Source organism: Rissa tridactyla, chromosome 2 (assembly GCF_028500815.1).
Source record: "Rissa tridactyla isolate bRisTri1 chromosome 2, bRisTri1.patW.cur.20221130, whole genome shotgun sequence".
NCBI classification, from domain to species: domain Eukaryota; kingdom Metazoa; phylum Chordata; class Aves; order Charadriiformes; family Laridae; genus Rissa; species Rissa tridactyla.
The window spans coordinates 120,524,261-120,551,018 of NC_071467.1; the positions used below are offsets into that span (position 1 = coordinate 120,524,261).

General features: G+C 39.6%; 1 protein-coding gene across 1 annotated transcript; it reads right to left on the reverse strand.

Moving 5' to 3' along the window:
* On the reverse strand, nt 1–25,961 carry LOC128906227 (prostatic acid phosphatase-like). The gene is made up of 11 exons (XM_054193228.1): nt 25,833–25,961; nt 19,813–19,908; nt 18,343–18,429; nt 17,387–17,539; nt 14,553–14,651; nt 9,313–9,417; nt 8,140–8,272; nt 6,639–6,721; nt 4,720–4,826; nt 3,971–4,140; nt 1–3,032 (listed from the first exon to the last, which is right to left on the reverse strand). Exons 1-11 carry the CDS (start codon nt 25,944–25,946, stop codon nt 2,914–2,916), a joined length of 1,266 nt encoding a protein of 421 aa, XP_054049203.1. The 5' UTR covers nt 25,947–25,961; the 3' UTR covers nt 1–2,913.
* Nucleotides 25,962–26,758: the final 797 nt, after the last annotated feature.

The following is a 26,758-nucleotide window of genomic DNA, read 5'->3' on the forward strand; positions in this document are numbered from 1 at the left end:
TTTCACTCAAATACAATTGCAAATGTTGAATTGTTTCTTTAATGTACTTTATTTTGGTGCTACAAGTTGCTTGGAGACAAGGTATTTTCTAATCACAAACAGTCTGCAGATTATGCTAAGCAAATTGTAAATATGGCTGAAAAATTTAAAAAGCCACAAGCTTGTCGGACACTTACAACTTTTTACTCCACTGGAGAAATTAAACTTCATTTAATCTCAGCAAGACAAAGCGTCTTTACTATAAGTGAGATTCAGGGCCTACATTACTAATGTATTGCGTCTTTTTTGTACCTTCATTAATTCTGAAGTTACATCATCTGAACCTATCCACTACATTCTGTGTAACTTGTGTTCACTGGCTCCTTTCTAAAAGTGCATGAACATTTTCAAGTATGCCTATCTTTTAACAAAAAGGTGTCCCTACAATAAAATCACTTCGTGACAGCTTCTGCCACAGCTAGAATTGCCTCATCTCCTGAAATTCTCTGTAACAGATTAGGCTTTGGTAGCATAAGCCACAAAAGATGTCTCAGACACTTCACATTTTACTTTCTGTCTGGATGTGCTTCTTTTTGTAAGAAGCAATCTTCGAAAAAACATGCCGCATTCTAATTCTTGTGGAGTGCAACCAACTGACTTTCTAGTATCTCAAAACCAGTTATTACTGCACATTATCAGTCAATGATACATCTTCACTTGTCAAGCATCTGATTGCCTCTAATAAAAGACATAAAAGATAGACTCAATCTATCCTTAAATGAGTACCAGCAGCACTGTGGCCATGGTCATACAGAGCTCAGCATCAGGCAATCACTGAGTGTATATATATATATTCAGGAGCCAGGATTGCTTTTGCAGTTTATCCTGAGCTTTTCCCCATTGTAAGTGCACCGCTAATAGTAACCAAGCCAGCTCAGACGTGTTTCCTAGAGCTGCTGTAACACTTTTGACTGCAGTATAGACATTCCTTTAAGTTTTTGCACCAAGGATCAGAACTACTAGTTACAATATGAAGGTCGTACATCCAAAACATCTGATTTAAGGATAGCCTTTCATGTTTTGGACAGCTTTGCCCCAAATTGTTATACAATAAAACATCCTCACCATGTAAGAATCAAATCCATCACTTGATTATGATATTACTTAAAATAGATAAAATGGAAATGTCATGGATACTAGGAAAAGCTTTTTACTGAGTGGGAAATACTGCTTCAAAAGGTGGACGCCTTGGTAGCTAAAGTTACTACAAGAAAATTCAATGATGTTTGGGAAGTGCTATATTCCCACAAGCCTTTGCTATCCTGTTTGCTTTACGCTATTTAATATCCATACATCTAACTACATCACATTTTAAATGTGTCCCTAGCTGTAATATTGAGGGCTGATCTCTAGATCAGTGGTAGCTGACCCAAGCTCCTGGGCTCCAAGTTGCAACCCACAGATGTGAGTCAAAGTCAGTACAGAAGCAGTGTATTCACATTCATGCCATGCTATGCCTGAGCTAAGCAGCTCCATCTCTCACTTTTCTCAAAAAGATGCCTTTTTCTGCACCTCGACTGGACTCATTAGCTTGAGCACATGATTGCTCATTATATCTGTTGGGCTGAACCTGCTGTTGGCACCTGTCTGTATAGTTGTCTTGATTTTTAAAAAGGCTTCTCCATGGTAATGTAATTCACAGTATCCTCTGGAGGACAACAGGATAACAAAAATCTTGATGCAGCCATTGAAACCTATGACAATAAGCAGTATTTTATACAGCAATATTAGTGCTTATGATACTAGTTTATGATACTAGAGAGCAATTATGGAAAAACATTCCTGCCCTTAGGAGCTTCCAATCTAAACAAAATATATTGCACAGAAGAGATCAACATACAAAAAGCAGAATCATTGTTTTCTTACTTTCAGTGCATGTCTTGCCAACATAAGGGCTTTTGAACAGAGAAAGGAGTTAAAAGAGTTATTGTAAATTAAAATGAAAGGTGATGAAAATAGTGATAGCTTGAGGAATTATTGTAAGAGTAGCTCAAAGAAATAAGACTATAGAAGGGATGTGGAGCAGGACACAGAACAACGCATCATAGAAAAGATGCAGGGCAAAGGATCATTCAAGAGTGGGAGCTCAAAAAAATAGGAAAGCAGTGTAGCAACAGAAAATAGAGTTTAATGTATTTACTCGTCCACATTACTGAAGTTGTGGACACCGACCAAGATCCTGTTGCGCTAAGCTTCTTCCTTATGCCTGGATAGGCGACAGAGATCCCTCCAGATTCTACTACTGCAGTGACAGCTATAGTAGTGTAACTCCTTTGAAAATCAGGCTGCAGACTTTTATTAGCTGATGGCCAGGGTCAAAACTCATGCATAGATTTGCATGAATAAATGCAGAAACAGTATGCCCAAGTGCTGGTATGAATCTTTTTCAAACAGTAATTGCAGCTTCTGCTCACTGAAAACATTTTCCTATGTATCAACAAAATAGCCATTTATAAGAAGTAAGGAAAATATTACAGGCTGTGATTTTCAAGAAAGACTCATTGAGCAGGGAAAGAGAGAAGTAAAGGGCTAAATGGTAATAGGCAATATTAAAAAAAAAAAGCATAGGCAATAGCATCCCTTCACCCCACTGTTTGACTTAAGAGTGATTAATAGTAGTGGAAAACCTAAAGATAGAAAATGAAGTCAATCCGTCTTCCTACAAAAGTAAATTCTTAACAATAGCATATTTCTACAGTATTTCTCACTGCAGATGTTTAGTCTTTTAGGAGCTAGGCTGCAGATACCTCAGCTCTTCAAGTTTATTGAGTATGCTTTGGAGATTAATTTGGCTAGAGTAAACTGATGGAAATAAGCAACTTAAAGGATTGCTTGATGTCTAGCTGCTCTCTCTTTCATTTCTTTACCTCCTCTTTAAATGTCTTGGTAATTGTTTCTGCGTCTGCAGCGTCCATAGTGATAAAGGAGGTAGAGCAGTACAAGGTCAAAAATGAACAACAAGCCAACAGCAATGTCAAATCCGATAAAAATATCTGTGAAATAAAAACAATAAAGGAAAAGGGAGTTAATAAAAGACATACATGTATATCATTTTGGATACAGAGATAAGTCTGATTACAAATATGTACAATGGAAATAGAGTTACATTTTGTTCATGTTTCTGGCAAGATCACATGGCCTGCATTTACTGACATGATAAGAAACCTAAGTATAAAAACATATACTTCAATCCTGGCAATGCATTGATAACTTCCTGTGCATGGGTAAATCTTTCTTCTAGGTTTTCACAAGGCAAGAGGGACCATGTGCAGTTAATGCAAACTAGGAGTTTCATCAAGGATCAGCAAAACACTGAATATAGGCAGGGAGGGGGAAATACCACGACTATTGTAAAGTAGCATGTGTTGCATTGCCCTTCACTTTCCTCCTGGAAATAATATTCAGGCAGGAAGAGGTTATCAGCTGTCAGCTGTTGGTAGTCTGAGGCAAACAGCTGCTGTGTCTGTGTAGATCAGCTGGTTTCTGTGTGTACAGTGGAGGTTAAAGTATCCTCAATACATAGCACACGTGGGAGATACAGAAGCACCAACCTTACATCTGCAAGCCATTTTTGCTTTGCATCTACAGAAGGACCAATGCGTCCAACATACACAGGACTCCTTGCATAGCACACACACACATATTTCTGTTGGACATTTTCAGCAAGCAGAGCTCTAGTTTTGACCACGGCCTTTAGGTAGCTCCTTATGTGAGTATGCTAGTAATAGCCCTGGCTTCACACTGGTGGGCAAGTCTACTTTTCACATTTTCAGAGAAATCTCATTTCTGTTGGTTTTCCCTGTCTATAGTAAAGCTGGTCCACACTTGTTAAAGGGACATCTGTGTATTGTGTGAAGGGTACCAAGTTTGGATCCATTGGTACAATTTCTGCCTTGATGTCTATGTATAAAATACAGAGCTGTTACACTACCTTTCATTTTGTCTTTCTTCCCACATTCTTTTGACCAATTTTCTGTAATCACAGGAGAAACTAGTTCAGCAAACTTCTCAAGTGGACAAGAAGAGGTGCATCCTGGCAGAGTGAGTAGGTAAGGATCCTTTGAAGAATCGTTCCGATAATGCATTTCAATGCTGTATCGCCTGATTAACAACATCATTGAAAAGATTTTTTTAAAAAAGGTTCTTACACAAGATTTCCTATTTAGAGACAGAATGTTGGAAATAGGCTCTAACATCCTACCCTAGAACCTGTTCTTCAAGAATGGAGGCTTTGTGGAAGACATCCGCAAAGCCCACTTTGCCAAAGCTGGTTACATTACTGCACAGATCACCAGTCAGCTCAAAAGGTCCTTCTGAAGGCCCCTCTAATGGCAACAGCACCAGGCTCTCTAAGTCAACTAGTTTACCTTAGGATTTATGAGATGTCTTGGAAATGTTGTTGCTATCATTTGAAGAAGCAGGAAAAATTGTTTTACCATTTACTTCCATCCGGTAAAGCCTGTTTTCCTCTTCTTCCTATCTTTCAAAACACACAGATACATGCACATCCAGCAAACGTAATTTTTCCTAGTTTTAATACAACTTTGTCTGTGAACTGCTCAGTGAAGTATCAGTTTAAAATGAAATCTCCTGACAATCTTTGAGAGGCAAATGATTTTGGGGAAGGGGGAACCAAATTCAAAAGACTCCTTGTTCTTGCATAGGTAGGAAGATACTTGCCCACTGCTTTCTTGGTAGAGTTCAAAAAACTGGCAAGCAGCATATGGTGGCAGTTTTCCATTGAAAATATTGAGAGCAATCTGGAGGGCCCCAACTGTGGTGTCATGCTATTGGGAAAAAAAATAATAATCCATCCTTGAAAGTCAGTTAAGTCAACTACCATTTCTCCATAGTAACAAGACAAGAGTAGAGAGGGAGTGGAAATCATGATAAAACAAAACCTGTATAAATTTGACCATAAAAATATATTCAGTGTATTCACCACTGGGAAAAACATGTTAACATATTACTACAGACAGCAGGGGGCATTTCGAAATAGTTACTGCAGCATGTCTTACACCATCTGGCAATATTTTGGAGACAGAGATATTGGGGAAAATCAAGATCTAGTCTGAGAAATAAATCTTGTTTTTCAGTGCATTTTGCTGCTCCTTCCTTCAGGAGTGTTTTTGGTTCCAAAGTCAGATTAAAGCAGTATAAGGTAATATATCCTATGGCATTTCAAGTGAAGATACAAGTACTTCTTTTTAGATAGTAAACCAGACAAATAATTGCATACAAAGACTTTTCTCCTCGCCTCCACACACACTCCAGAACTTTTTAAATTACTGTTCCTTCTGTTTGGACTTAGACAATAAAATCTCAGTTTGGCTTCTATTTTGGTGAAACTGGTTATCCACACAACTGCAATCTCTTCCTCTCCCCATTATCCCTCCTCTTGCAGGGTATCCCAGGAGGAGGAGCTGAAGGAACTAAGTCCAAGCACGTCGATGCCTAAATTTTGCAAGCATCTTTATACACATATTTGCTAGGCTTATTTATATTATAGTCTAACAGCCATCCTTTAATTATTATTCAGGATCTGGAACTTTTTAGACTGATCTTTCAAAAATAAGAGTATACTTGGCGTCAAGGCACTAAAGCAGCAGTGAAAATTCGGGATGCACTTCTTCCTTTTCAGAAAGAATACAGTAGGGCTAGAAAACACGTATAAAAGGCAGCAAGAAAGATTTAAGGTATTTAGTGGTTTCTATATGAGGAAAGATTAAATAGGGTAGGACTCTGTCTTGGAAAAGGAGAGAGGAAAGAGGTGTGACAAAAAATAGTACATTCATGAGTGACCCGGGAAAAGTGAATAAAAAATGACTATTCCCTGTTTATCACAATAGAAATACTAGGAAGGAGCTAAGTCACTATTAAGTTAAAAAAAATATAACAAAGTACTTTTTTTTCTTTTAACACACAAGTCATTGCCACAGGATGTTCCAGAGGCCAAAAGTAAAAATGCATTAAAAAAGTGATTAGATAAATTGACGGAAGAAATTCTGTCAAGAGCTATTAAACACACTGACACAGATTCTGTCTCAGGAAGTCCCTAAGCCACAGATTGCTAGAAGGTTGTATCAGGAGAAGCATCACTCTGTGCTGGCATTATCCTCACATTCTTCCCTGTCGTTGTGAAAGGATAATGAATGAGCTAAGTGGATCTTGGCCTGACCCAAATGGCCCTCTTCATCCTCTAAAATAAAAAAATAGAATCCACAGCTGTGTCACCCCTTTCTAAGCAGAGGAAGAGTTTGGAGGTGCAGCTGAAGTTCTGCTATGTGCCAGCATCTCTGGGTTGTAAGCACTTAAGGGATGATGCAACTTATAGAAACTTATAGGAACTGCACCATTAAGTTGCAGAAAAACTGGATGATAAAATAGATAGTTTTCTTTACCAAGTACAGTTTGACAGAAACTGAGGTGAGATCCGTGCTCCTGCTGTGTTTTTGTACTGACTGGTGTTCAGCTTCTTAGCCGAATTGAATTGTGTTATATTATTCTTTCATTTAACTTACATGGAGAGTGATTATTCTCTTTAAGGATCTTTTACTGGTAAAATCATAGCAAGATTTATGAAAGATGGAAATACTCACTGCAGAGTAGACCTCCATTTTTCTTTGCCTTGAAGAATTGGCAGCTTGTTTAATACTATTTAAAATAGTATTCACAAGGACACCTTAAAAAGATGGGAACAAGGAAGAGGAAAATGAAGATATAACATTTGCATAGAAACCAAAAAGGCAAAAGATTTTAAGTATCAAATAGAAGACATCTGCTCAGGCCTCATACTCATTTTTTAGCTTACTGCAAGTTCACAACTAGAGAGAAGATATTACAGAGGTAAAATTGTTCACTCATCATCCAGGTCAAGTGAAGTGGCAGGATTTACAGGAAACCATCTAGAACTATCCTTAGAACTGGGGCTAATGACACTTCCAGTTTTGTTATGCCGAGACCTCCTCTCCATCATTTTTTGTCTGTTTGCAGTGTTGCAATAATGGCAGCTGTGCTAGCCTCTTCCTCTCTAGATGCTGAAGAAATACTTTCAGATGTTTACTTCCAGTAAGTCACAGTATGAATTCTTCATTTTTCCAAAGCTCTTTTGTTCTCCTTCTCCAGACCAGAGATGTTATAAAGCCAATGCAATAAGGGAGAAGGGATAAGGCAGAAATTCCCTGTAGCACAATTTATACCATTCTAGGAAAATAGGGCATAACTGGTGTGCCCGTGAACACTAGAAAAAAAAGTCCTGACCACATGATATGGCCAAATACCAGCTAGTGGGCTTGAATGCAGGTCTGAGCGTGTAATTACTATATGGCTTAATCCAGTGATGTATATGCCTAGATGATTAGTCTGCTAATAATTCTTTATCTAGGTCTAGACTGCAGGGTAGGTGCATTACAAAGCTTAGCCCCAAACAGTCCATCCTGCAGATATTCAAGATCACTTGTTTGGGTTTCTTGCTCAGGGACACCTGGGGATCACAGGATAAATGCCTGGGTTCTATCCTGAAGTAGTGTCATATGTGCATAGCCTGCACACCTGGATTTTGGAGCTCAGCAGTTGTCCCTGTTCTTGCAGTATAGGCATAACTCGAATCTCTCATCTTCTATTCTGATCAGACTGTTTGGAGCAGCTTTATATCAGTCTTTCAGAGATCTACCAATGTGTTGCCAAGGTTTTGGCAGAATATATAAGCAATAAATCAAAGGGAAAAACAAAGATCAGGAAACAATTAGAATAAATATTGGAGAAACAGAACTTAATCTAACCTCATGTCAGACAAGTAATGACCATGCCCATGAAGCCTTGATTTTTTCCCTTGGATTTCTGTAGTCTTTCTCAAAATCCTAATCTCTTAACAACTATGGGATAACTAAAGATCTTCACATTTACACCTTGTTTCAATATCTCATCCATGTGAATGCCAGTGTTCAGTACATATTTTCATATTTAATATGGCATCCCATGTCCATAGTTACAGAACAAGGTTCTGTATCAATATTTTTTCATAAGTAAGGTGAAAGGGTGTTGTGTGTTATCATAAGCATTGTCTCTGACTTTCTGAGATCTATGCAGTTTTTGATTTACCTCCTTGTAGTCGTGATTTCTCTTCTGTTTTATAAACCCCAAATAGCGATAGTAAGGACAATTCTGCCAGTTTTTCCATCTTGTCGATTACATCTTTGGTGGCCCATACAGGGAGAGTATAGTTGTGAATATCCTAGTGATAAAGGAAAATAAAATAATGGTTTTTTCTTCTACTGGTTTCCATCATCCTGTTGCCCAGCTGCACACTACTACATTTGGACTCTCCGAGGCTGCCCTGCAATTCTTTGCCCAGCATGGTTTCACTTATCAGCATGCCCTGAAATACCCTTTGTGGGAATGGGCGTCAACCTGAAGTGGATGAATGGGAAGAGGGGAAACACCTGTGTGAAAGGGGATCCCTTGTAGGTGTAACATGTTCTTGCTATAGAGATATATGGTTTTGCTGCTGTGAAAGATGGGAGACATAAGTCTTCCCTTCAGGGTCTTCAGGGTATAACCTAGTGTGTATATATATATATATGTATAAAACTTTTCCTGCCTTTTTCATACAGTTGTCCAGATGCCAGTTCCATCACTGGCCATTTACAGACAAGTGTCACTCTCCAGTCATGTTACGAGTGATAGTGTCCTATAGTGTCTTAAGAGTGCCAGTGTGTGGAGGATACGTTTAACAGCCTTCGTGTGCTGCTGGTAATGACTGGGGCCAAATGGAATCACCACGTGCTTGAGGCCAGCCTGATTTTATTCACCAGTAGCAATCATCATCTCCTAATTTTCTAACTTAAATAACTTAATCATAATCTTAACTCTTATTTTCAACATGTAAGTATTTTGATGTTTACCTGTTGATAGGTTAAAGCAAATAATTTCATTTTCCTGTTAAAAATCATAAATATGTCCTAGGCAGCATGCTCAAATGATTCTATAATAGCATATTGGGAAGGAAAATGAGGGAATAAAGGGAATGGATTTCACTACCAGTGCTTCAGAATAAACCATCAAATGGAAACAACAGTTTCCCAAGCTGTAAACCATGTTTTTGGGTTATTTTATATCAATGCACTAAACTTAGATTAAAATTACAAAAATAAAAAACCAAAGCAAACCCAGGAGAAAAGGCAACTCATTCCTATGAAACCACATTGCCATGGTTTAATTGAAACCCAGCTTAGGAGTTTTATTCTTTCCCGACTTCTCTTGCCTTATTATTACCTCACAGTGTAGCGTATCATATGTATTCCAGAGCTGGAAATTGTCCAGTATTTCAAGATTATTTAGTTCAAGTCCTGTGTTAACTGCCATTGTTTGTAAAAAATCCTGGAGGGGAAAAAAATTGAAGAGTATGCCACAAATACCAATACATATGGAACATATATGCTTATAGATTCATTAGCACCCAACCTGGCAACGCAGTAGCATTTAATTTTACACAGGTGAAACTCTTGTAGCAGAAGATTTTGGTTGCAGATTTCATTTTGTAACCATTTTAAGGTACTGATCTCTGTTTCAGACACTGCTTTTTACTCAGCCCTACACCAGATTAGTCTGGTGCTCTCTCTGCTGCACTCTTCTCCCTCTTCTGACTGCTCCAGTAGGCTACCTCAGTCACCTCAAGCCTTCAGATATAAGGAAGAGGAAGGCACGAAGGGAAAAGGAACATGAGAAAAAAGATGAGGAAAAAGAGAAAATTAAAGAGAGCTGAGGCAAATATTCAGGATGAGGCAAAAAGAAGTTGAAAAGGAAACTAGATTTTCCTTCTGCCATTGAAGGGGAGCTGAATACCTAAGTAATAGTTCCACAACAATTCCCATAGGGATTCTTGCTATGTGCTACCACAGAATAAAGGGACTCCTTAATATCCCTTATTCCCACGTTACCTGTTTCATATTAGTAGCTGAGAGAGAGGATAGCTATGAAGTCATAATTCACCTCTCATTGCAGGTGAGGCTAACTACAGTAGCTGAGCTAGCAGAAAGTTAGAAATAAAGCAAAAAAGGAAAATGTTGGGTTTAGCCCAAGCAGTAAGCCTAAAGTGAGTTTAAGAGAATGTGTACAGGTGCAGTCACAGTACGAGGAACACAAGACCCCTGCTTTATTTGTGCAGCAGTGCTATTACAAAGTTCATGGTAGGCAAAAAAAGAGAGCAGCAGTAACCACCATCTAGAGCAATTATTATCCATAAGAATGTAGTTGCTTGAGGCATGTATACCATCCATGTACCTATGTCCTGCTGCAGCACTGGAATGGGAAATTTTGAATCTATGGCTGTGAAGATTAGTGTCAGGGGCAAAACAGAAGCATGTGATGTGTGTCTTGTGACGGATCCAAAATGCATCTCAGAGAAATTTTCATAAGTCAGAGTGTTCACCTGGTTGGGCTGGCTTTAGTTCTCTGCTGTAGTGTTAAATTCAGAAAGTCACAGCAGGAAGGCATAAACCTTCCCAGGTTTCAGATTTATCAGATTTTTTAGAATTGGTTTTGTGCTACCCTGTAAAACTGGACATTGCTGCATCCAGAAAATTCTTCTCCCCTCAGATCAAGGAACTTTAATTACACGCAGCTTTAAATAGTATCAGAACATTAATGTTAAATTCACATTTTAAAAGATTAATATAGAAAAGTATGAGAAATGCATAAGCATTTCAAATGTAGTTTTTGATCATATTGGCCTAAATTTCTGATTTTAAGAGAGTCCTCAGGATTTGGGTTGGGGTTTTTTTTGCATTTATTTATTTTTCCATTTTAGCAAAAGGAAAAGCATATTGTAGTAGGTGACTCCCTTCTGAGAGGAACAGAGGGTCCTATCTGTAGACCAGACCCATCCCACAGGGAAGCCAGCTGCCTCCCTGGGGCCAGAATTAGGGACATACGGAGGAAACTCCCTTCCCTGGTCCAGTCATCAGATTACTATCCGCTACTGATATTTCAGGTAGGCAGTGACGAAGTAGGTACCAGAAGTCTGAGGGCAATGAAGAATGACTTTAGGGCCCTGGGACGGCTGGTTAAGGGATCGGGAGCACAAACAGTGTTCTCCTCTATCCCACCAGTTGCAGGGGTAGACGAGGGGATAAATAGGAGGAGCCAGCAAATTAACTTCTGGCTCCGCGACTGGTGCGTCTGGCAGGACTTTGGCTTTTTTGAACATGGGCTGATCTACAGGAAACCAGGCATGCTGGCATCAGGCGGGGGAAGCCTAACCCGAAGGGGAAGAAAGAGACTGGGACAAGAATTAGGAGGGCTTATCCATAAGGCTTTAAACTAGGTTTGATGGGGGATGGGGACGAAACCAGGATCACAGAAGTGGTGCCTGGGAGCAACATAGCAGTGCTCATGGGTATAAGTGATAGCAAGGTCTTGCAGCCTGTCTCAGCGATGGTGGGGGATAGTGAATTGTGTGGCAGCATAGACACAAGGAGTAGTGATAATTTGGTAACTACAGTAGTGTCCGAGAATGATCAGGTGCAAATCAGGGCCTGTCCCCCCAAGAAAGTGGTAGGACAATTAACCCAACTGAAGTGCATCTACACTAATGCACGCAGCATGGGGAATAAGCAGGAGGAGCTGGAGGCCATCGTGCAGCAGGGAAACTATGATGTGGTTGCCATCACGGAAACGTGGTGGGAAGACACACACAAGTGGAGTGCTGTAATTGATGGCTACCAGCTTTTCAGAAGGGATAGGCAAGGGAAGAGAGGTGGTGGGGTGGCCCTCTATGTTAGGGGCAGTTTTGAATGTCTGGAACTCAACACTGTGAATGACAGTGTTGAGTGTGTATGGATAAAAATCAAGGGGAAGGCCAACAAGGCAGATATCGTGATGGGAGTTTGTTATAGACCCCCTAATCAGGATGTAGAAACCGATGAAGTATTCTATAAGCGGCTGGCAGAGGTCTCGCGATCATCTGCCCTTGTTCTTGTGGGGGATTTCAACTTCCCAGATGTCCGCTGGGAATACTACACAGCAGAGAGGGAACAGTCACGGAGGTTCCTGGAGTGTGTGGAAGACAACTTCCTAACACAGCTGGTGAAGGAACCTACTAGGGGAAGTGCCCTACTGGACCTACTGTTTGTTAACAGAGAAGGTCTTGTGGGGGATGTAAAGGTTGGAGGTCATCTTGGGCAGAGTGACCATGAAATGATAGAGTTTTCAATTCTTGGTGAAGGGAGGCGGGGAGCCAGCAAAACTGCCACCTTGGATTTCCGAAGGGCAGACTTTAGCCTGTTTAGGAGCATGGTTGAGAGTGTCCCTTGGGAGGCAGTTTTGAAGAGCAAAGGTGCCCAGGAAAGCTGGTCATACTTCAAGCAGGTGCTCTTAGAAGCACAGGTGAAGGCCATCCCCATGTCCCAAAAGACGAGCCGACGGGGAAGAAGGCCAGCCTGGCTAAATAGAGAGCTTTGGCTGGACCTCAGGAAAAAAAGGAAGGCTTACATTCTCTGGAAAAGGGGCTTAGCAACTTATGAGGATTATCAAGATATAACAAAGCTATGCAGGGGGAAGATTAGAAGGGCCAAAGCTCAATCAGAACTCAGCTTGGCCACTGCAGTTAAAGATAACAAGAAGAGATTTTTCCAGTATATCAACAGAAAAAGGAAAACTAGGGAAAATATAGGTCCGCTGATGAATGAGACGGGTGCCCTAGTGGTGGAAGACACAAAGAAGGCAGAGTTACTGAATGCCTTCTTTTCTTCGGTCTTCACTGATAAAGCCGTCCCTCACACATCCCATTCCCTGGAGGCAAGGGGGAAGGTCTGGAGAGAGGAAGATTTTCCCTTAGTTGAGGAGGACCGGGTCAGAGACCACTTGGCCAAGCTGGACATTCATAAATCCATGGGCCCTGACGGGATGCACCCGCGAGTGCTGAGAGAGCTGGCAGATGTTATCGCTAGACCACTCTCCATTGTCTTTGAAAAGTCATGGGGAACAGGAGAGGTGCCTGAGGACTGGAGGAAGGCTAACGTCACTCCAATCTTCAAAAAAGGCAAGAAGGAGGACCCAGGGAACTACAGGCCGGTTAGTCTCACCTCTGTCCCTGGGAAGGTAATGGAGCGACTCATTCTGGATGTCGTCTCCAAACACATAGAGGAACAGGAAGTTATTGGAAGTGGTCAGCATGGATTTACCAAGGGCAAATCATGCCTGACCAATCTGATAGCTTTCTATGATGTTATAACCGGTTGGCTGGATGAGGGGAGAGCCGTAGATGTCATCTACCTTGACCTTAGCAAGGCTTTTGACACTGTCTCCCATAACATCCTCATTAGGAAGCTGAGGAAGTATGGGCTAGACGAGGTGACAGTGAGGTGGATCGAGAGCTGGCTGAGTGACAGAACCCAGAGGGTTGTGATCAGCGGCACAGAGTCCAGTTGGAGGCCTGTAACGAGTGGTGTTCCTCAGGGGTCAATACTTGGACCAATTTTGTTCAATATATTCATTAATGACCTAGATGAGGGGACAGAGTGTATCCTCAGCAAGTTTGCTGATGATACCAAGCTGGGAGGGGTGGCCGACACTCCAGAGGGCCGTGCTGCCACCCAGCGTGACCTGGACAGGCTGGAGAGCTGGGCAGAGAAGAACCTAATGAGGTTCAACAAAAGCAAGTGTAGGGTCCTGCACCTGGGAAGGAAGAATGCCAAACACCAGTATAGGTTAGGGGCGGACATGCTGGGAAGCAGCTCTGAGGAGAAGGACCTGGGGGTCCTGGTAGACAGCAAATTATCCATGAGCCAGCAGTGTGCCCTTGTCGCCAAGAAGGCCAATGGCATCCTGGGCTGCATAGGGAAGACTGTGGCCAGTAGGTCGAGGGAGGTCATTCTCCCCCTCTACTCTGCACTGGTGAGGCCACAACTGGAGTACTGTGTCCAGTTCTGGGCTCCCCAGTTCAAGAGGGACAGGGAACTACTGGAGCGAGTCCAGCGAAGGGCAACCAAGATGATTGTGGGACTGGAGCACCTCCCTTATGAGGAAAGGCTGAAAGAGCTGGGACTCTTTAGCCTGGAGAAGAGAAGGTTGAGGGGGGACCTGATTAGTGTTTACAAGTATCTAAAGGGTGGGTTTAAGGAGGACGGAGCCAGGCTCTTTTCAATGGTTCCCAGCGACAGGACAAGGGGCAATGGGCACAAGCTGGAACATAGGAAGTTCCGTTCAAATACACGGAAAAACTTCTTTACAGTGAGGGTGACAGAGCACTGGAACAGGCTGCCCAGGGAGGTTGTGGAGTCCCCTTCTCTGGAGATTTTCAAGACCCGCCTGGATGCAGCCCTGAGGGATGTGCTTTAGGCAATCCTGCTCTAGCAGGGGAGTTGGACTAGATGATCTCTAGAGGTCCCTTCCAACTCTGAAGATTCCGTGATTCTGTGATTCCGTGAAACAATGCAATTCATGCAATTCCATAACTTCTATATCTTATTTACTTCCCCTTTTCTTAGATTTCATTTCCTTTCTATTTTTCTTACCTTGTATGGTTGTATTCTATTTTGAAATTCACTAGATGTTTGTGTTTCATTCTGAAGTTCATCAAAACGGGGACAACCAGTCAGAGGAAAATGCAGCTTCTGAAACAAGCAAAATAAAACTTAGAATAGTTCTAGAATTAATCAACACACCTCTAGTTTTTCTATTGCTGATGTAATATTTGTTAGATAGATTCATACAGCTACTCTGTAGTGGTTTGTTTGGGTACCTAGTTCATGGATTCAGTTAAAATAAACAATGAACTGTGGTAACTTAACTTTCAGCGTCTACTTGGGGCTATGGTAGCTTGATTATCCTCAGTTTAACTGATTTTGGCAAAAAGAAGTTATGCATGACTGTCAGGGCAATGCTTTGGGAAATGGATTGGGGTCCATGATCAGGAATTTTAAAAAACTACGATTTCCCTCTTAATTTCTGAATCCCTCTAGATGCAGCTTGACTCCACCTGGTACTGGAATCTGAATTGCTTCTGCATCTACATATCCTGCTCTCATCTCTTTGGAGGTAAGCAGCGTATTATGGTAAGCTTTTTTAGTACCACTTAATGAACAGAACTCAAAACAAGAGTGACAAATAAATTGTGCTTCTGAAATATCAAAAATCTACTAGCCTAATGGCTCTGTTCTTGTTTAGGGGTATGGTTCACTTTTAATAACTCCAAGTGTATGCATTACAGGTTGCCTGATAGTACATATTTGATCTGAGCCATGTATAAGTACACGTGTCCATCAAACTCTGTGCTCTGGCAAGTGTGCTTTATGCCAATTGTATAAGTACATGTGTCCATCAAACTCTGTGCTCTGGCAAGTGTGCTTTATGCCAATTGTATAAGTACATGTGTCCATCAAACTCTGTGCTCTGGCAAGTGTGCTTTATGCCAATTGCAGAAGTACAGATGATACCTGATCCAGCATAAAGTGTCAGTAAAAAGTTATGATGAGAAAAATAAGCCTGTGCTGGTTTATCACTTTACGTCACATCACTAGAGCATTTTTTGACCCAGCACTAATATTATCCTATAACCATAAAAATCATGTCAAACAGAAATTAACTTCAATATCTATGGCTTATATATGTGCAAGAAGGTGTACTCTGTCTTGGGGTGAACATTTGCAGACTGCACTACCAGTGCTTCTCTTTGATTTATCAACATGAAGCTGGCAGCAGCCGCCAACTGACACTAGCGCACTTTCACTTAGATTTCCAAGTGTTCATTTCTTCTGTTGCAGCAGCACACTGGAGGGTGAAGGCTCAAAACTGCAATATGAAACTGGGGAATGTTGTTTAATTACACAATAACAAATGTTCCTCTTGCTGTATGGCTTAATTATCCCTCTCTAGGTGTTATTAATTAAGCCACTCCCTTTGGCATCATTAAGCAGAGCTCAGTACTGTTGCTTGTCAGGTCTTGATAGATCTCAGTGGCTGAAAAATAAACTGTGATTAGGTTTTTTTACAAGACTGTACTTGGCCTCAATTTCCCACTTTGTGTTGCTTAGGGCTTGAAAATACCCTCAAACATCTGCTTAGTTTAAAAAGGGAACAATGTTTTTTCCAGGTGGTTTGCGTATTTAACAGGAATTTTTAGTTGTCGCAGAGGTGTGTTTCAGTGAAACATCAATAACCACTCCTGAAGCAGCTGAAGAACTGATGAGGTACTAGAGATTCCTAGAAATGAGCTTGCCTTCTCCAAACAGGTCATTGCACTGCACTGATTCCCCTAAGGCCTTTGAGATTGTATTTGGCCAAAGCTCTGACCACTTGGATGCTTTTTCATGTCTTCTGGTGAAAGAACTTCCCTTAGTGTTCCACATTTAAATAACAGTGACATTCTTTTTTGTTTACAGACAGAGTCAAGTTTCAAGCTGAATGACATTGTATGTAATCCAGTTTGTGGAAACTCTTTCTCTCTGTACCTGCTTTCAAGCATGGCCTCTGAGAATGGAGGAATGCCAATGGGAGGCAGGTGTGGCCACCCCCTAATGACAGGGTCCATCCTTAGATGTTGGTGACTGAACAGGCAGTTATTTAATAAAGTTTTTGTATACATTTCCTTAAAGTCAACTTCTGTCCTCAAAGGCAGAAGAAAATTAGCCTTTCAGTCATTATACTCTATAACTTTTTGTCCTTGTTCAACACAGTGTTCCTTACACAGTCCTTGTCACAGGAGCCAGTGAAATTAAAATCTAAACCCAAGCCAGCCAGGGAGAGCGGCCTATAGTAAAACTTCTACAAGACCTAACATTCAGGTAGGTCTGCTCTTATTATGAACTGCAATGCAAGTGCTAGGGTTTCATGAAACATTTGTATAGCACTAAGCATGAAAGGGCCCTTGTCTGTAATTAGGGTGCCTAAGTGCTACCAGAATAGGAAAGTAATAATTGAGACGTCATTACAGTGGCTGGTGGAAATTCCATTCCTTGAATAAACTATGGAACAAACTTGCTGAGGAGAGGAGGTTTGTTTAGCTGATTCATCCTTTGAAAAGCACTTGTCCTCTCTAAAGGTTTAGGGCAACTTCCCTTCAATACTGTCCAAAAGCGTCTTTGCCAAGAGAAATGTTAGAGCTGTACCCTGAAGAAAATGGTAGTGTGGATGACAATTCAGGTATTCTGCAACTATAGAAGGAGGATTTTCATGCAGCTATTACAGTTGACCTATGACATGCTTGGCAGCCAGTAGCTGCAGTTAATGTTTTCTATTAGATTGAACTCAAAGAGAATAGAAAATATTTTTTAACTTTTCCCCCCTTTTTTCTCTTCTTTGCTTCTGCGAAAGTTTAAGGTGTTATAGGAAGTATCCAGCCAGTACTTACCCGGTCTGTTGATTTTTGCAAAACATGAACTGGGATGGGTTGCCAGAGAAGCTCAGGGTTCCAAATTTGGCTGCTAGTTGGTGGAAAGAGGCCAGAAAGGTATGACTGGGCACTCATAATTGTGCGATCATAATCTGTACTTTGGATATAAAACTGAAGATATAAGGGCAAAGAGTTAAAAATAAAATGGAAACAATGGAAATAATATGGAAATTTTACCCAACTTATCAATCTTGGCTTCTCATTTTCAGTTTTGTATTTTTGCATAAAGTCAGAACAGTGAAACCGTAACTCAGCTCTCTAGGGCCCTGCTTCATTTGCATAAATGGAATTGCCAAAGCATCTTTCAATTTGCAATCTAACATTCAGACTTAACTAAGAAGAATAAGAAAGCATGATTTAAAAGAAGGACGCTCTCTGTCTTCTGAGATTCAGAGGAACACTGTTATGATCCATCTGCTATACCTCAGTAAACCTCTCTTGGAACCATGGCAAAGCTATAGTCTTTAACGCCTTCCCATCATTGCATTCCTGATGTAGTGATACCTTCCCCACAATGGATCTGTACTGTATGACAAGGACATCCAAACAACAGTTAGACCTTTCTTTTACAGGATGAAGTATGTGAGCCCATCACAAGGCTGGATATGCATTCACCTTTCAACAGGGTAGAACAATACTGGGTCACTATGTATAAATTCCCAATTCATTTGTTGGCGTGGAGCTGTTCAGTCCTGGAAAACTGGGCAATGGAAGACCCAAACTGAATGTAGGAGCTGAAAGTTAGACTTCAGTCTATGTTTTTATCTTGACATAAAAGCCTACTTTCAAAAATGTTCTTCTATTACCTAAATTTTTTCATTAATGAAATGAATATGATGATGTGCTTTTATCTAGCACAAGGCCATAGTTCCGCTATGCCAGAGAAATGTCCTCCAGACAGTTGTGCGATATACCTCTTGCCGGTTGTATGTGCTGTTCAAAAAGTTGGAATATCTTTCTCTCGTGTACTGTCCAAGTTTGAATAGCTGCTGCATTCCAGTCTGTGAGGCAAGCATACAGATGATTATTAGATTAAGGTGATTGGAGAATCTTAATGTAGAAGTTTCTTTTCTATTTGCTTTTTTGTCTTCAGCAATCAGTTTTTAAGTGATCGTTAACGGTTTGTATAATGTACTGTATATGTTGTAGGTGGTCTATAATTTTTAATATAAGTACTCATTTATATCTATGAAAAAAATGACACATTCTGAAATGCTAAGACTACAGGAAAGGCAATGCATCTGATTCTATACAAATACTGTTTCCACAATGCTGTAACTCTGTAGATGCTCCTGGAGTTACTCCCGATCAACACTTTATGTAAAGAGTATGTCAATTAGTGACAGCTGAGAAAGGATGATTGATAACACAGTATTTATTGTTGTCATTGCTCTGCTATTTGATCAACCTGATAAATTTGTGGCTTGCATTTCATGCCTCAAGTAATATTGTTCCATCTTTGCCTTGGTGCACCTGCAGTTGTCTTAGACTGCACACCGTCTTTTCTGTTATTCATTTCCAAAGCTGTGAGCTGAACTTTTAAACTTTTAGCTGTCAGAGAAGTACATTCTTACTACTGTTGCTAAGAAGATAATAAAATAGCAAAAAGCTCTCAAAAAAAATCTGTGCTGAAGCAGAATTTTTTTTCTTCTTACAACATAAGCTATGTATCTGGGGATAGTAATGTGTTGTCTGTGTGTCTGAATTTTACAGATCCTTCAAGCCTCACTTCAAACACTAAATGCTTAATGGTCTCTGATTCATGCTTCTGCATGATGAAGTATTATTAGGAAATGCATTGGCGTCTCTTTGCTCCAGAATTTCATATGTCAAATACAGTTAAAGAGCTAAGGCTTGATGTTAAAATGCAAGAAGTAGGTTCAGTGCATCCTAGTGAAACTCTGGGCCGAAATCAGCCTTCTGAAGACACATTGTCCCCAGAGAAAGCCTCCTCCTGCAAGACTTCCCTTGTTTTGTGAGTAGGTGGTTGCCAGTCAAATGATGAGATGTGGACTTATCGCTTGACCTGGTGGGAAGGTGTCATTCTTTTACCCTGTTACAGGGCCCAGTGCTTAGTGGTCATTAGAACTTCATCAAGGATAAGAGCATAGACAATGTTTAAACTTGCCATTTATTTGAATGCAGACACACTATCAAGAAGTTGTTGCTTTCATGAGGATAGTTATAAAGCTACAATGAACAAGATTTCAATTTAAGAGTAGTCGGATGAATAACGTTGTAAAAATTTTTATGAATTATGGGGTATTGCTAATACCAACTATCAGTACTTGGGATTTGTTAATGTTTCTGAGACACACATTAAAAAATCCGCCCACTTCCTATTTTAGTACTATATATAAGCGCTTCTAAGAAAGTCAACATACCTTGGTAAGTTGTCCAAATCCCTGGGGCCATTCACTTTCTTTGTGTAGATCAGTTGGAAAGTTTACAACTGGTGTCCGGTCACCATGTCGGAAAACCTAACAATATTACCAATAAAAAAAGAAAAGAGTTAATTGCTGTTAACATTCCTTTCTTACCTAGCTAGAAGTCAAATATACATTATGCTTCCAGTGACATTTTTCAAATGAAAATATTGGAGAGTCTGCAAGTAGGATTGGAGTACATTCTTTACACACTAGAATAGGTGTAATTATATAGGAATTTAGCGGGCATAAACATGATGATTCTTCCTCCTAGAACATAAAATTAATCAGCCCAGATGTTAACGCTGAGATTACATCCATAGCTAGGCACCTACACAAGAAATCTGACTGAATCTTGGACACTCAGGACCTCAGAATATTAAAGCAGTTACTGATGTGCTAATATGAGTATTTAATTACTTTTGCGTAGACACTTGAAAATTTTGGTGACTGCTTTTTTCACAGCAGTATCTGTAAAAGTAATTTCATGTACACATGGATCTTATGTTTGATTTCTCAGTCATTCTAAAATATAAAGATGAAAAAGTATAAACATTTACACTGTTAGCTTAATATTTATTAATACTTTTTTGAAAGCCTGTATGATGTTTTTCTGTTAAATTCAGTGAGAGCAAAGAATTTGTTCGCTTTTCTATCCTGGACACTCCAGCATGGTGAATATTAGTGTGATGCATTCAATCATAGAAGTTTTACACCAGAAAGCTTAAATGAGGCTTCTTGTATTTTTATTACAGCATACAAAGAAAGTGCCAACCCTCGATTAAACAGATTAAAGTTCTGAAAAATTCTGAATTCTGAAAAACTCATTACATACTTCCCGAAGTATGTCATGTGTGGTCTTAGAAAAACACAGCCCACAAAAGTTTCACGTGAGAGGAAATGCTGGAATACAATTCACAGTGCTCCAGACAATCTTCCAGGATGCTGATCCAAACTGTTGCAAAAGTTATCTTTGCTTTTATCAATGTTCACATAAATGACCTCATTCCCGACTTTTCAGAATAAAATGACAATGCGGAAGTATGGTATATTTGTTCATAAAATGGCATTTATTCCATAACACCTCACTGCTATACAGCTTGATAATAATTAATACTGTCCATTGCCTCATTAAGCCACATCATTCTTCCTACAACATCAGAGAGGTTGGTACACACTAGTTAGTTTGCCACTCCCACTGGGAGGTGTTTTATGTTTATATTTTTCAAAGTAAACACAGGCAGTGTGGCTTAATGTTTTAATTACAACACACACCCTTTTCATCAGCCTTCTGTACTAATGTGCACAAACTTGTGCTAGAACAGGTACTTCAGAGGTGGAAAATACTATCCTTTAAAGACAAATATAATTGGTTTTCTCACTCTGTTTCCTACAACAGATAGCAAGGTTTGCTGGAGTAGATGTTGCCATTAGGACCATGTAGAAAACTGGTTATTATTTTTTTGCTTTGCTAGTTGAATTTTGATGAAGATGTGGCCAACCCAAAATGAATATTTTTCAGCAAATCAAGAAAGTTTTTTCACCATCGTCAACAACATGTTGATCAACATGAAATTGCACAGTTTCAAGAAAAAAACCTTTTTTTTCCTGAGTTCAAGTACAACAAAATAGTTCATAAAATCTTTCTGAAATATTTTATTTTTGTTTCTGTATGCAATTTTAAATTCTGTACACATCTTTTTGTACTAATTTGGAATCTCGGTCGGTTCTTTATAATAATTTCTCAGTGCACTTCTGGTGAACAGAAGAATAGGTAAAACTACATTTTCTGGTGATTGATTTAGTTGCATGCAAGAAAAATGAGTGAGGAGGACTTTTGTGTCACTGCTTATTTCCTTGGTGTTTTGACATGCTGACATAAATAGGTGTCAGGGGGGATTCATCAGCTTTTCTGGACAAGCTGATGCCTCTGTAAAGAATGAAGGTTAAATTCTCGATTACCATGTAGCTGCATACTTTCTTGTTAAATTATCCAGCTTCACAGCAAAGCATTTTTATGAGTAACTGACAGTTGCTCAAACTGACTGACATGATTAAATGACTATTTTTTAGGCAATATGTAACAATGGGTCAACACTTGGCCAATAAATAATGCCCTTTTTATTAGTGAAAAATTACTGAAAATGGGTTAGATTTTAAATACTGGTTTATGATACTTAATGTGCAACATAGCCCTCAGTGTATATTTCACTGTCACAACAGTCAACCACTAAAAACTTTCAATAAGCGGGAACAGAGAAGCATTTTACCTGAACAAAGGTGAGAGGGAAAAGAGATGAAGATTGAAAGATATTCAAATATATGCGGGAGCAGGAGGTGTAAAGAAAGACATTTTCTCACTTGTAACCTTAAGAAATGGAAAAGGTGGAAGGTGTTCTCTTCTAAAAAGCAGCACAGCTTCTTTAAGTCCAGACAAAATAGAAAAAAGTTCTTCCTTGTTTGTATTTCTTCATCTTTATTGCCCAGTGACATATAAATATGATATTAACACAAAGTTGGAAATATCAAGGAAGAAACAAATACTTCTAAGAGCAGAACCCTGTTTGTAGGAATTGAAGGACTAAGCTTCTCAGCCAACCGATTTTCGCTTGTGCTCAAATGTCCTTCTTGCTTGTTACTTCTGAAAAATGACCTTGCTTCAGTTGCAGTTAGAAATAAAACAATGACCTTATGAACAACCACTTAACCTAAAAGGCTAACTCATTCAGTCATAGTCAGCTACATTTTAGGAGACTTTTTTTTTTTAATTTAAAACTTTCAGAAGAGCTTGTGTATTTGAAAGTTTGTCTTTTTCATTAGAACACCTGATACTGTTAGGGAAAGAAAATGTATCTCTACAAAGCTTGCCTTGCTCATCACTATGTATTTCTCAACACTCATCATTTCGATTTTATTAGTAAGGAGTTGTTCCTTCAAATTAATTTAAAAATATGTGTGCTGCAGCTTTTATTATTCCTGGCCTACAGATTGCCTTCCTGACCTTTCAGAAGACGTAGAACATGGCAGGATGAGAGAAAAGGAACAAGGAAGCATCATAAAAGGTGAAAAGACTAGAAATCAAGAAAGAAGGGAGGGCAAGGAGGATGTAGACAAAACCAGCAAAGAACGCCTGTTTTGGTATATTAATTTCAGCCCTTCTACCTGAAGTGCTTCACCTCAGTCAGTTCTCAAAAGCAATAGATGGATAGTCACCAAATACCCTCTCCTTCAACTATAATATGGCTAGAATCTGATTTGGTGCCTGGCTTCTTGCATTCATTCTTTGTAACTTTGTGAGTGTGATCACTTCAGGTCAAAACAGCCACATGACTCGGACTTTGGCCAGCTTTTGCTTCCATTGTTGTCAGGTGAAAAATCGTACTGGAGAAGAACTGGTGTGGAGGAGAGGGTGAACAGAGACTATGGCATGTGTAGTATATATAACATCTTCATTCAGAAATGCCATGAATTACAGTGAATTATCTGTCTCTGTGTGAGCCTCTTACAGACGTTTTTATTGACAAACTCAACTTCAAACAAAAAGATTTCTTATTTTGAAGTGAGCAATGGGAATGAAGAAACAAGAAAGAAATGGAATCAGTCATGCTGCCAGTTCAGGGAAATCATAGATGCAGAAGTACTGAGCATGTTTAGTCAAGTTTCCAAAAGTCTTGGCTTGATTAGACAAACAGATAACATGCTCAGACAATACTTCCTATCCTGAGTTACAAGAAGAAAGACATGATGAAATCACTGTACCTCAGAAACCGCACCTCTTTGTATATATGACAGGTAAAATGAGTGCCTCTGTGGAGGCAGAATTTACAGGTCAGAACTTCATTATACAGAGGCAATAAATCAGTATTTCCTTTGTACTTGGGTACCGATGGTCCTATGTATTTCCTATTGTCTTCTCTTATGTCTAGTTTAAATCCAGTGTACAAGAATTATGGTGAAGGCTAATGTTTACATGTGAGAAAGAAAATTAAAATAGCATTTGGCAAATTGGTTGGAATTAGAGCTTTTCAGCCAGAAGGGCTTGTGGCCAAGAATCAAAATGCACAGAATCAGCACAAAAATGGAAACCGTGAGGAGAGAGCAAGTTACCTTCCCAGAGCACAGCACAATTCTAGAAGTGAGCAAAAGAGAACATTTGTCTTTTTTTTCTCGCCTGCAGATATATTTTATATTGTGCAATTCTGGTAAGAAAGTTTTTAAAAGTCATTTTGAGACATTTTCACAATGCAGTAATACTCTTCAGGTGAAAACAGCAACTTACAGAGTACAGCCGGAAAATTCCTATTGAATTATCTCAGAAAGATGCCTTTTAGACTTACCTTGACTCTAGCCATGCCCTCATTATATCCCATTATATCAGTGAAATGTTCTGAGGCCAATTCCTACCCTGTTTGTTTATGCTAGCAATTCTGTTCCCGAGAAAATTCAATTAGTGAGTTCAGAAGGCAAAATTCAAACAAACACACAGAAACCATGCCTTGAGAAAAGAGAAGTATGTTGATAATAAGATCAAACATACTGTAACTTTTTAGGCAGATTGGTCAGTCTGAGGAAAAGTATCAGGGATAAAAGCAAGACAGTGTAAATTAAATTTACCTATTATTTTAATATTAATTGTGACAAGTTACCCTATAAATAAATAAAGTGCTATCTTTTTTTGGTAGGTGGGGAAGGTGGCTGCATAGCTGTGGTAAGCAAGCTGTTTTTGGACAGGAAGCCTCTATCTTCATAATGGTGAGCATTTCCTGTAATCCTCTCTGCAAAACCATTCCTTGTTAGAACACGATGAGAGCTGCAATTCAACAAAAGTCTCCGTCCCTTCAAAGAGTTAATTCTCCAAGGCTTGCCGACTGCCTGATTTCAGCTGTGTGTCCAGTTCTCCTTATCATTGAAACGACATTTAAGTGTATTGCTATACACAGAACATTACTGGAATTAGCATTGAGTCCCTGCTCTGTGTAGTGTCTGGCAGAGCAGTAAGCCTCAGCAGAAGTAGGAACTGGTTTTTCCTGTGCACTCTGGCCTCTCTGCCAAGTGGCACATCTACAATGCAGCCAATGGACAGCGAGATATGAAATACTTTATCTAGAGCTAGATGATATGTTTTGGACACAGTACTCTGTCTGTTACCTGCGTGTGCACGTAATGTCTCAAATAGAGAAAGGTGGAAGAAGAAGATCTTAAAATTCCTATATACAATTATGAATTTCAATCCCCCCCAACTTTATATTGAAAATATCGCTTTAGACTAACTATTCTTTATCAGTGTACCTCTTATTAAAAAAAGACATTATAATGAAAAGGCCTTCACGATCCAAACTATTTAATTGAATTAATCTCTCTTTTACCTGAGCTCTTGGAGAAAGTGACATTGAAATACTGTCTAGTTAGTCTAAAAGAAGAAATGGCCCAGCAAAAAAACTATTACAGTCTGCTTTCAACCTAACTGCAGTTAATGCAACATGTATCTCAAATCTCTACATCAAAATGCCCTTTTCTGTTTTTTCCTGTATACTGCTGTGCCCATTCAGTTATTCTGAAATGGAAAATACTTTTTTTTTTTTTTTTGTGGTAACTTCTGTAACGTCATAAGCTTCAGCTTCCAAGCACAGAGAAGGTAGGCCGTAATTGCCAGCTCTCGGACAATGCATTAGAGTGTCAGCTAAATTAGGCAAGAATAGGTAAACTACACCTCAGATTCTTAACTCCGGTGCACTATGCATCTAACACAAAGCAAAGTTTTTTGGTTATCTTGAAATAATAACTAGGGGTTAGGAGATGAAAATTCTTATAACTAGAGGCATTTTTATCTTAAGTAAAATCTTTAAACTCAGTCAGCAAAAGGGCAGCAGTAGTTATTTCTGTGTGTAAAAAGAGGCAAAGCAACTGCACAGCTTGTTTGACAGCCATATCGGATTCCCTGTATTCCCCGCAACAAAACATAAAACAAATCTACTTACTACAACCACAAACTTCAGTTCTCTTTCCGCAGTAGTCTGCTGAAGCAGAATGAGGGTAATATGAAAAGAAAAACACAGGATCCTAGATGGGTTGGGAAGCCGTATCGCTCCCATGCTGGCAGAGGATGAAAAAAGGCTTCGCGGCTCCAGCAGCTGCTCAGGCTGAACAGCCCAGACGCCAGGATGTACTTTCAAAAGGGGTGGGACTGCTGCAGGTGAATTTAAAATCCAAGAGGAATGTTGTGTGACTGCGCAACAAATTGCATCGCCCTTTGTTTTCAAATTACTGTTTACATTCTACTTAATCAAATCATAATTCAGTTCCTTTTTCTCTGTGATATTTTTCTCTTTTGGAGTGTAAGGATGAGGTTAAAACATGAAGGGGTTGCTAAGCATTCCTTATGTTTCAACCTACCTGTTCTGTTTCCACTTCTCAGGGCTTGGAATTTTTCCAGAGTATAGCATGGCCACGAGGATGATCTCGGAACCAAGAGACAGGCAATACCGTTCCTCTTTGCTCTCAGTTAGTCCTCTTTTCAGCTTCCCTCCCCTCCTTTTTTCTTTCCTCTTCTAGATTGTCACTGTGAAATCGGAGTAATTATTTCAAGCAACACTTAATGTAGGTTAAAATTACCAGTCCCTCAGATGAAGTAGTTGAATAAACCTTGCAACAAGTATGTTCCTTAAGCTCCTTGCTCAGCAGTTATTTGCTCTACAATTTGTGCGTGTTGCTTTTCTTTTCCCTTGGAGTATATCTATACTTGCTCTTTTGTAACTGCTTATGTCAAGTTCTTTTTTGGTCTCAATTCTCTAAAAAAAATTCTTGTGAACCAGACCCGGAGCTCATATTTTATTGTTACTGATTGAGAACAATGTTTCTGACAGCAGCTCACTGGCTTTGAGAAGATGGCTCAGCTTGCCTCTGC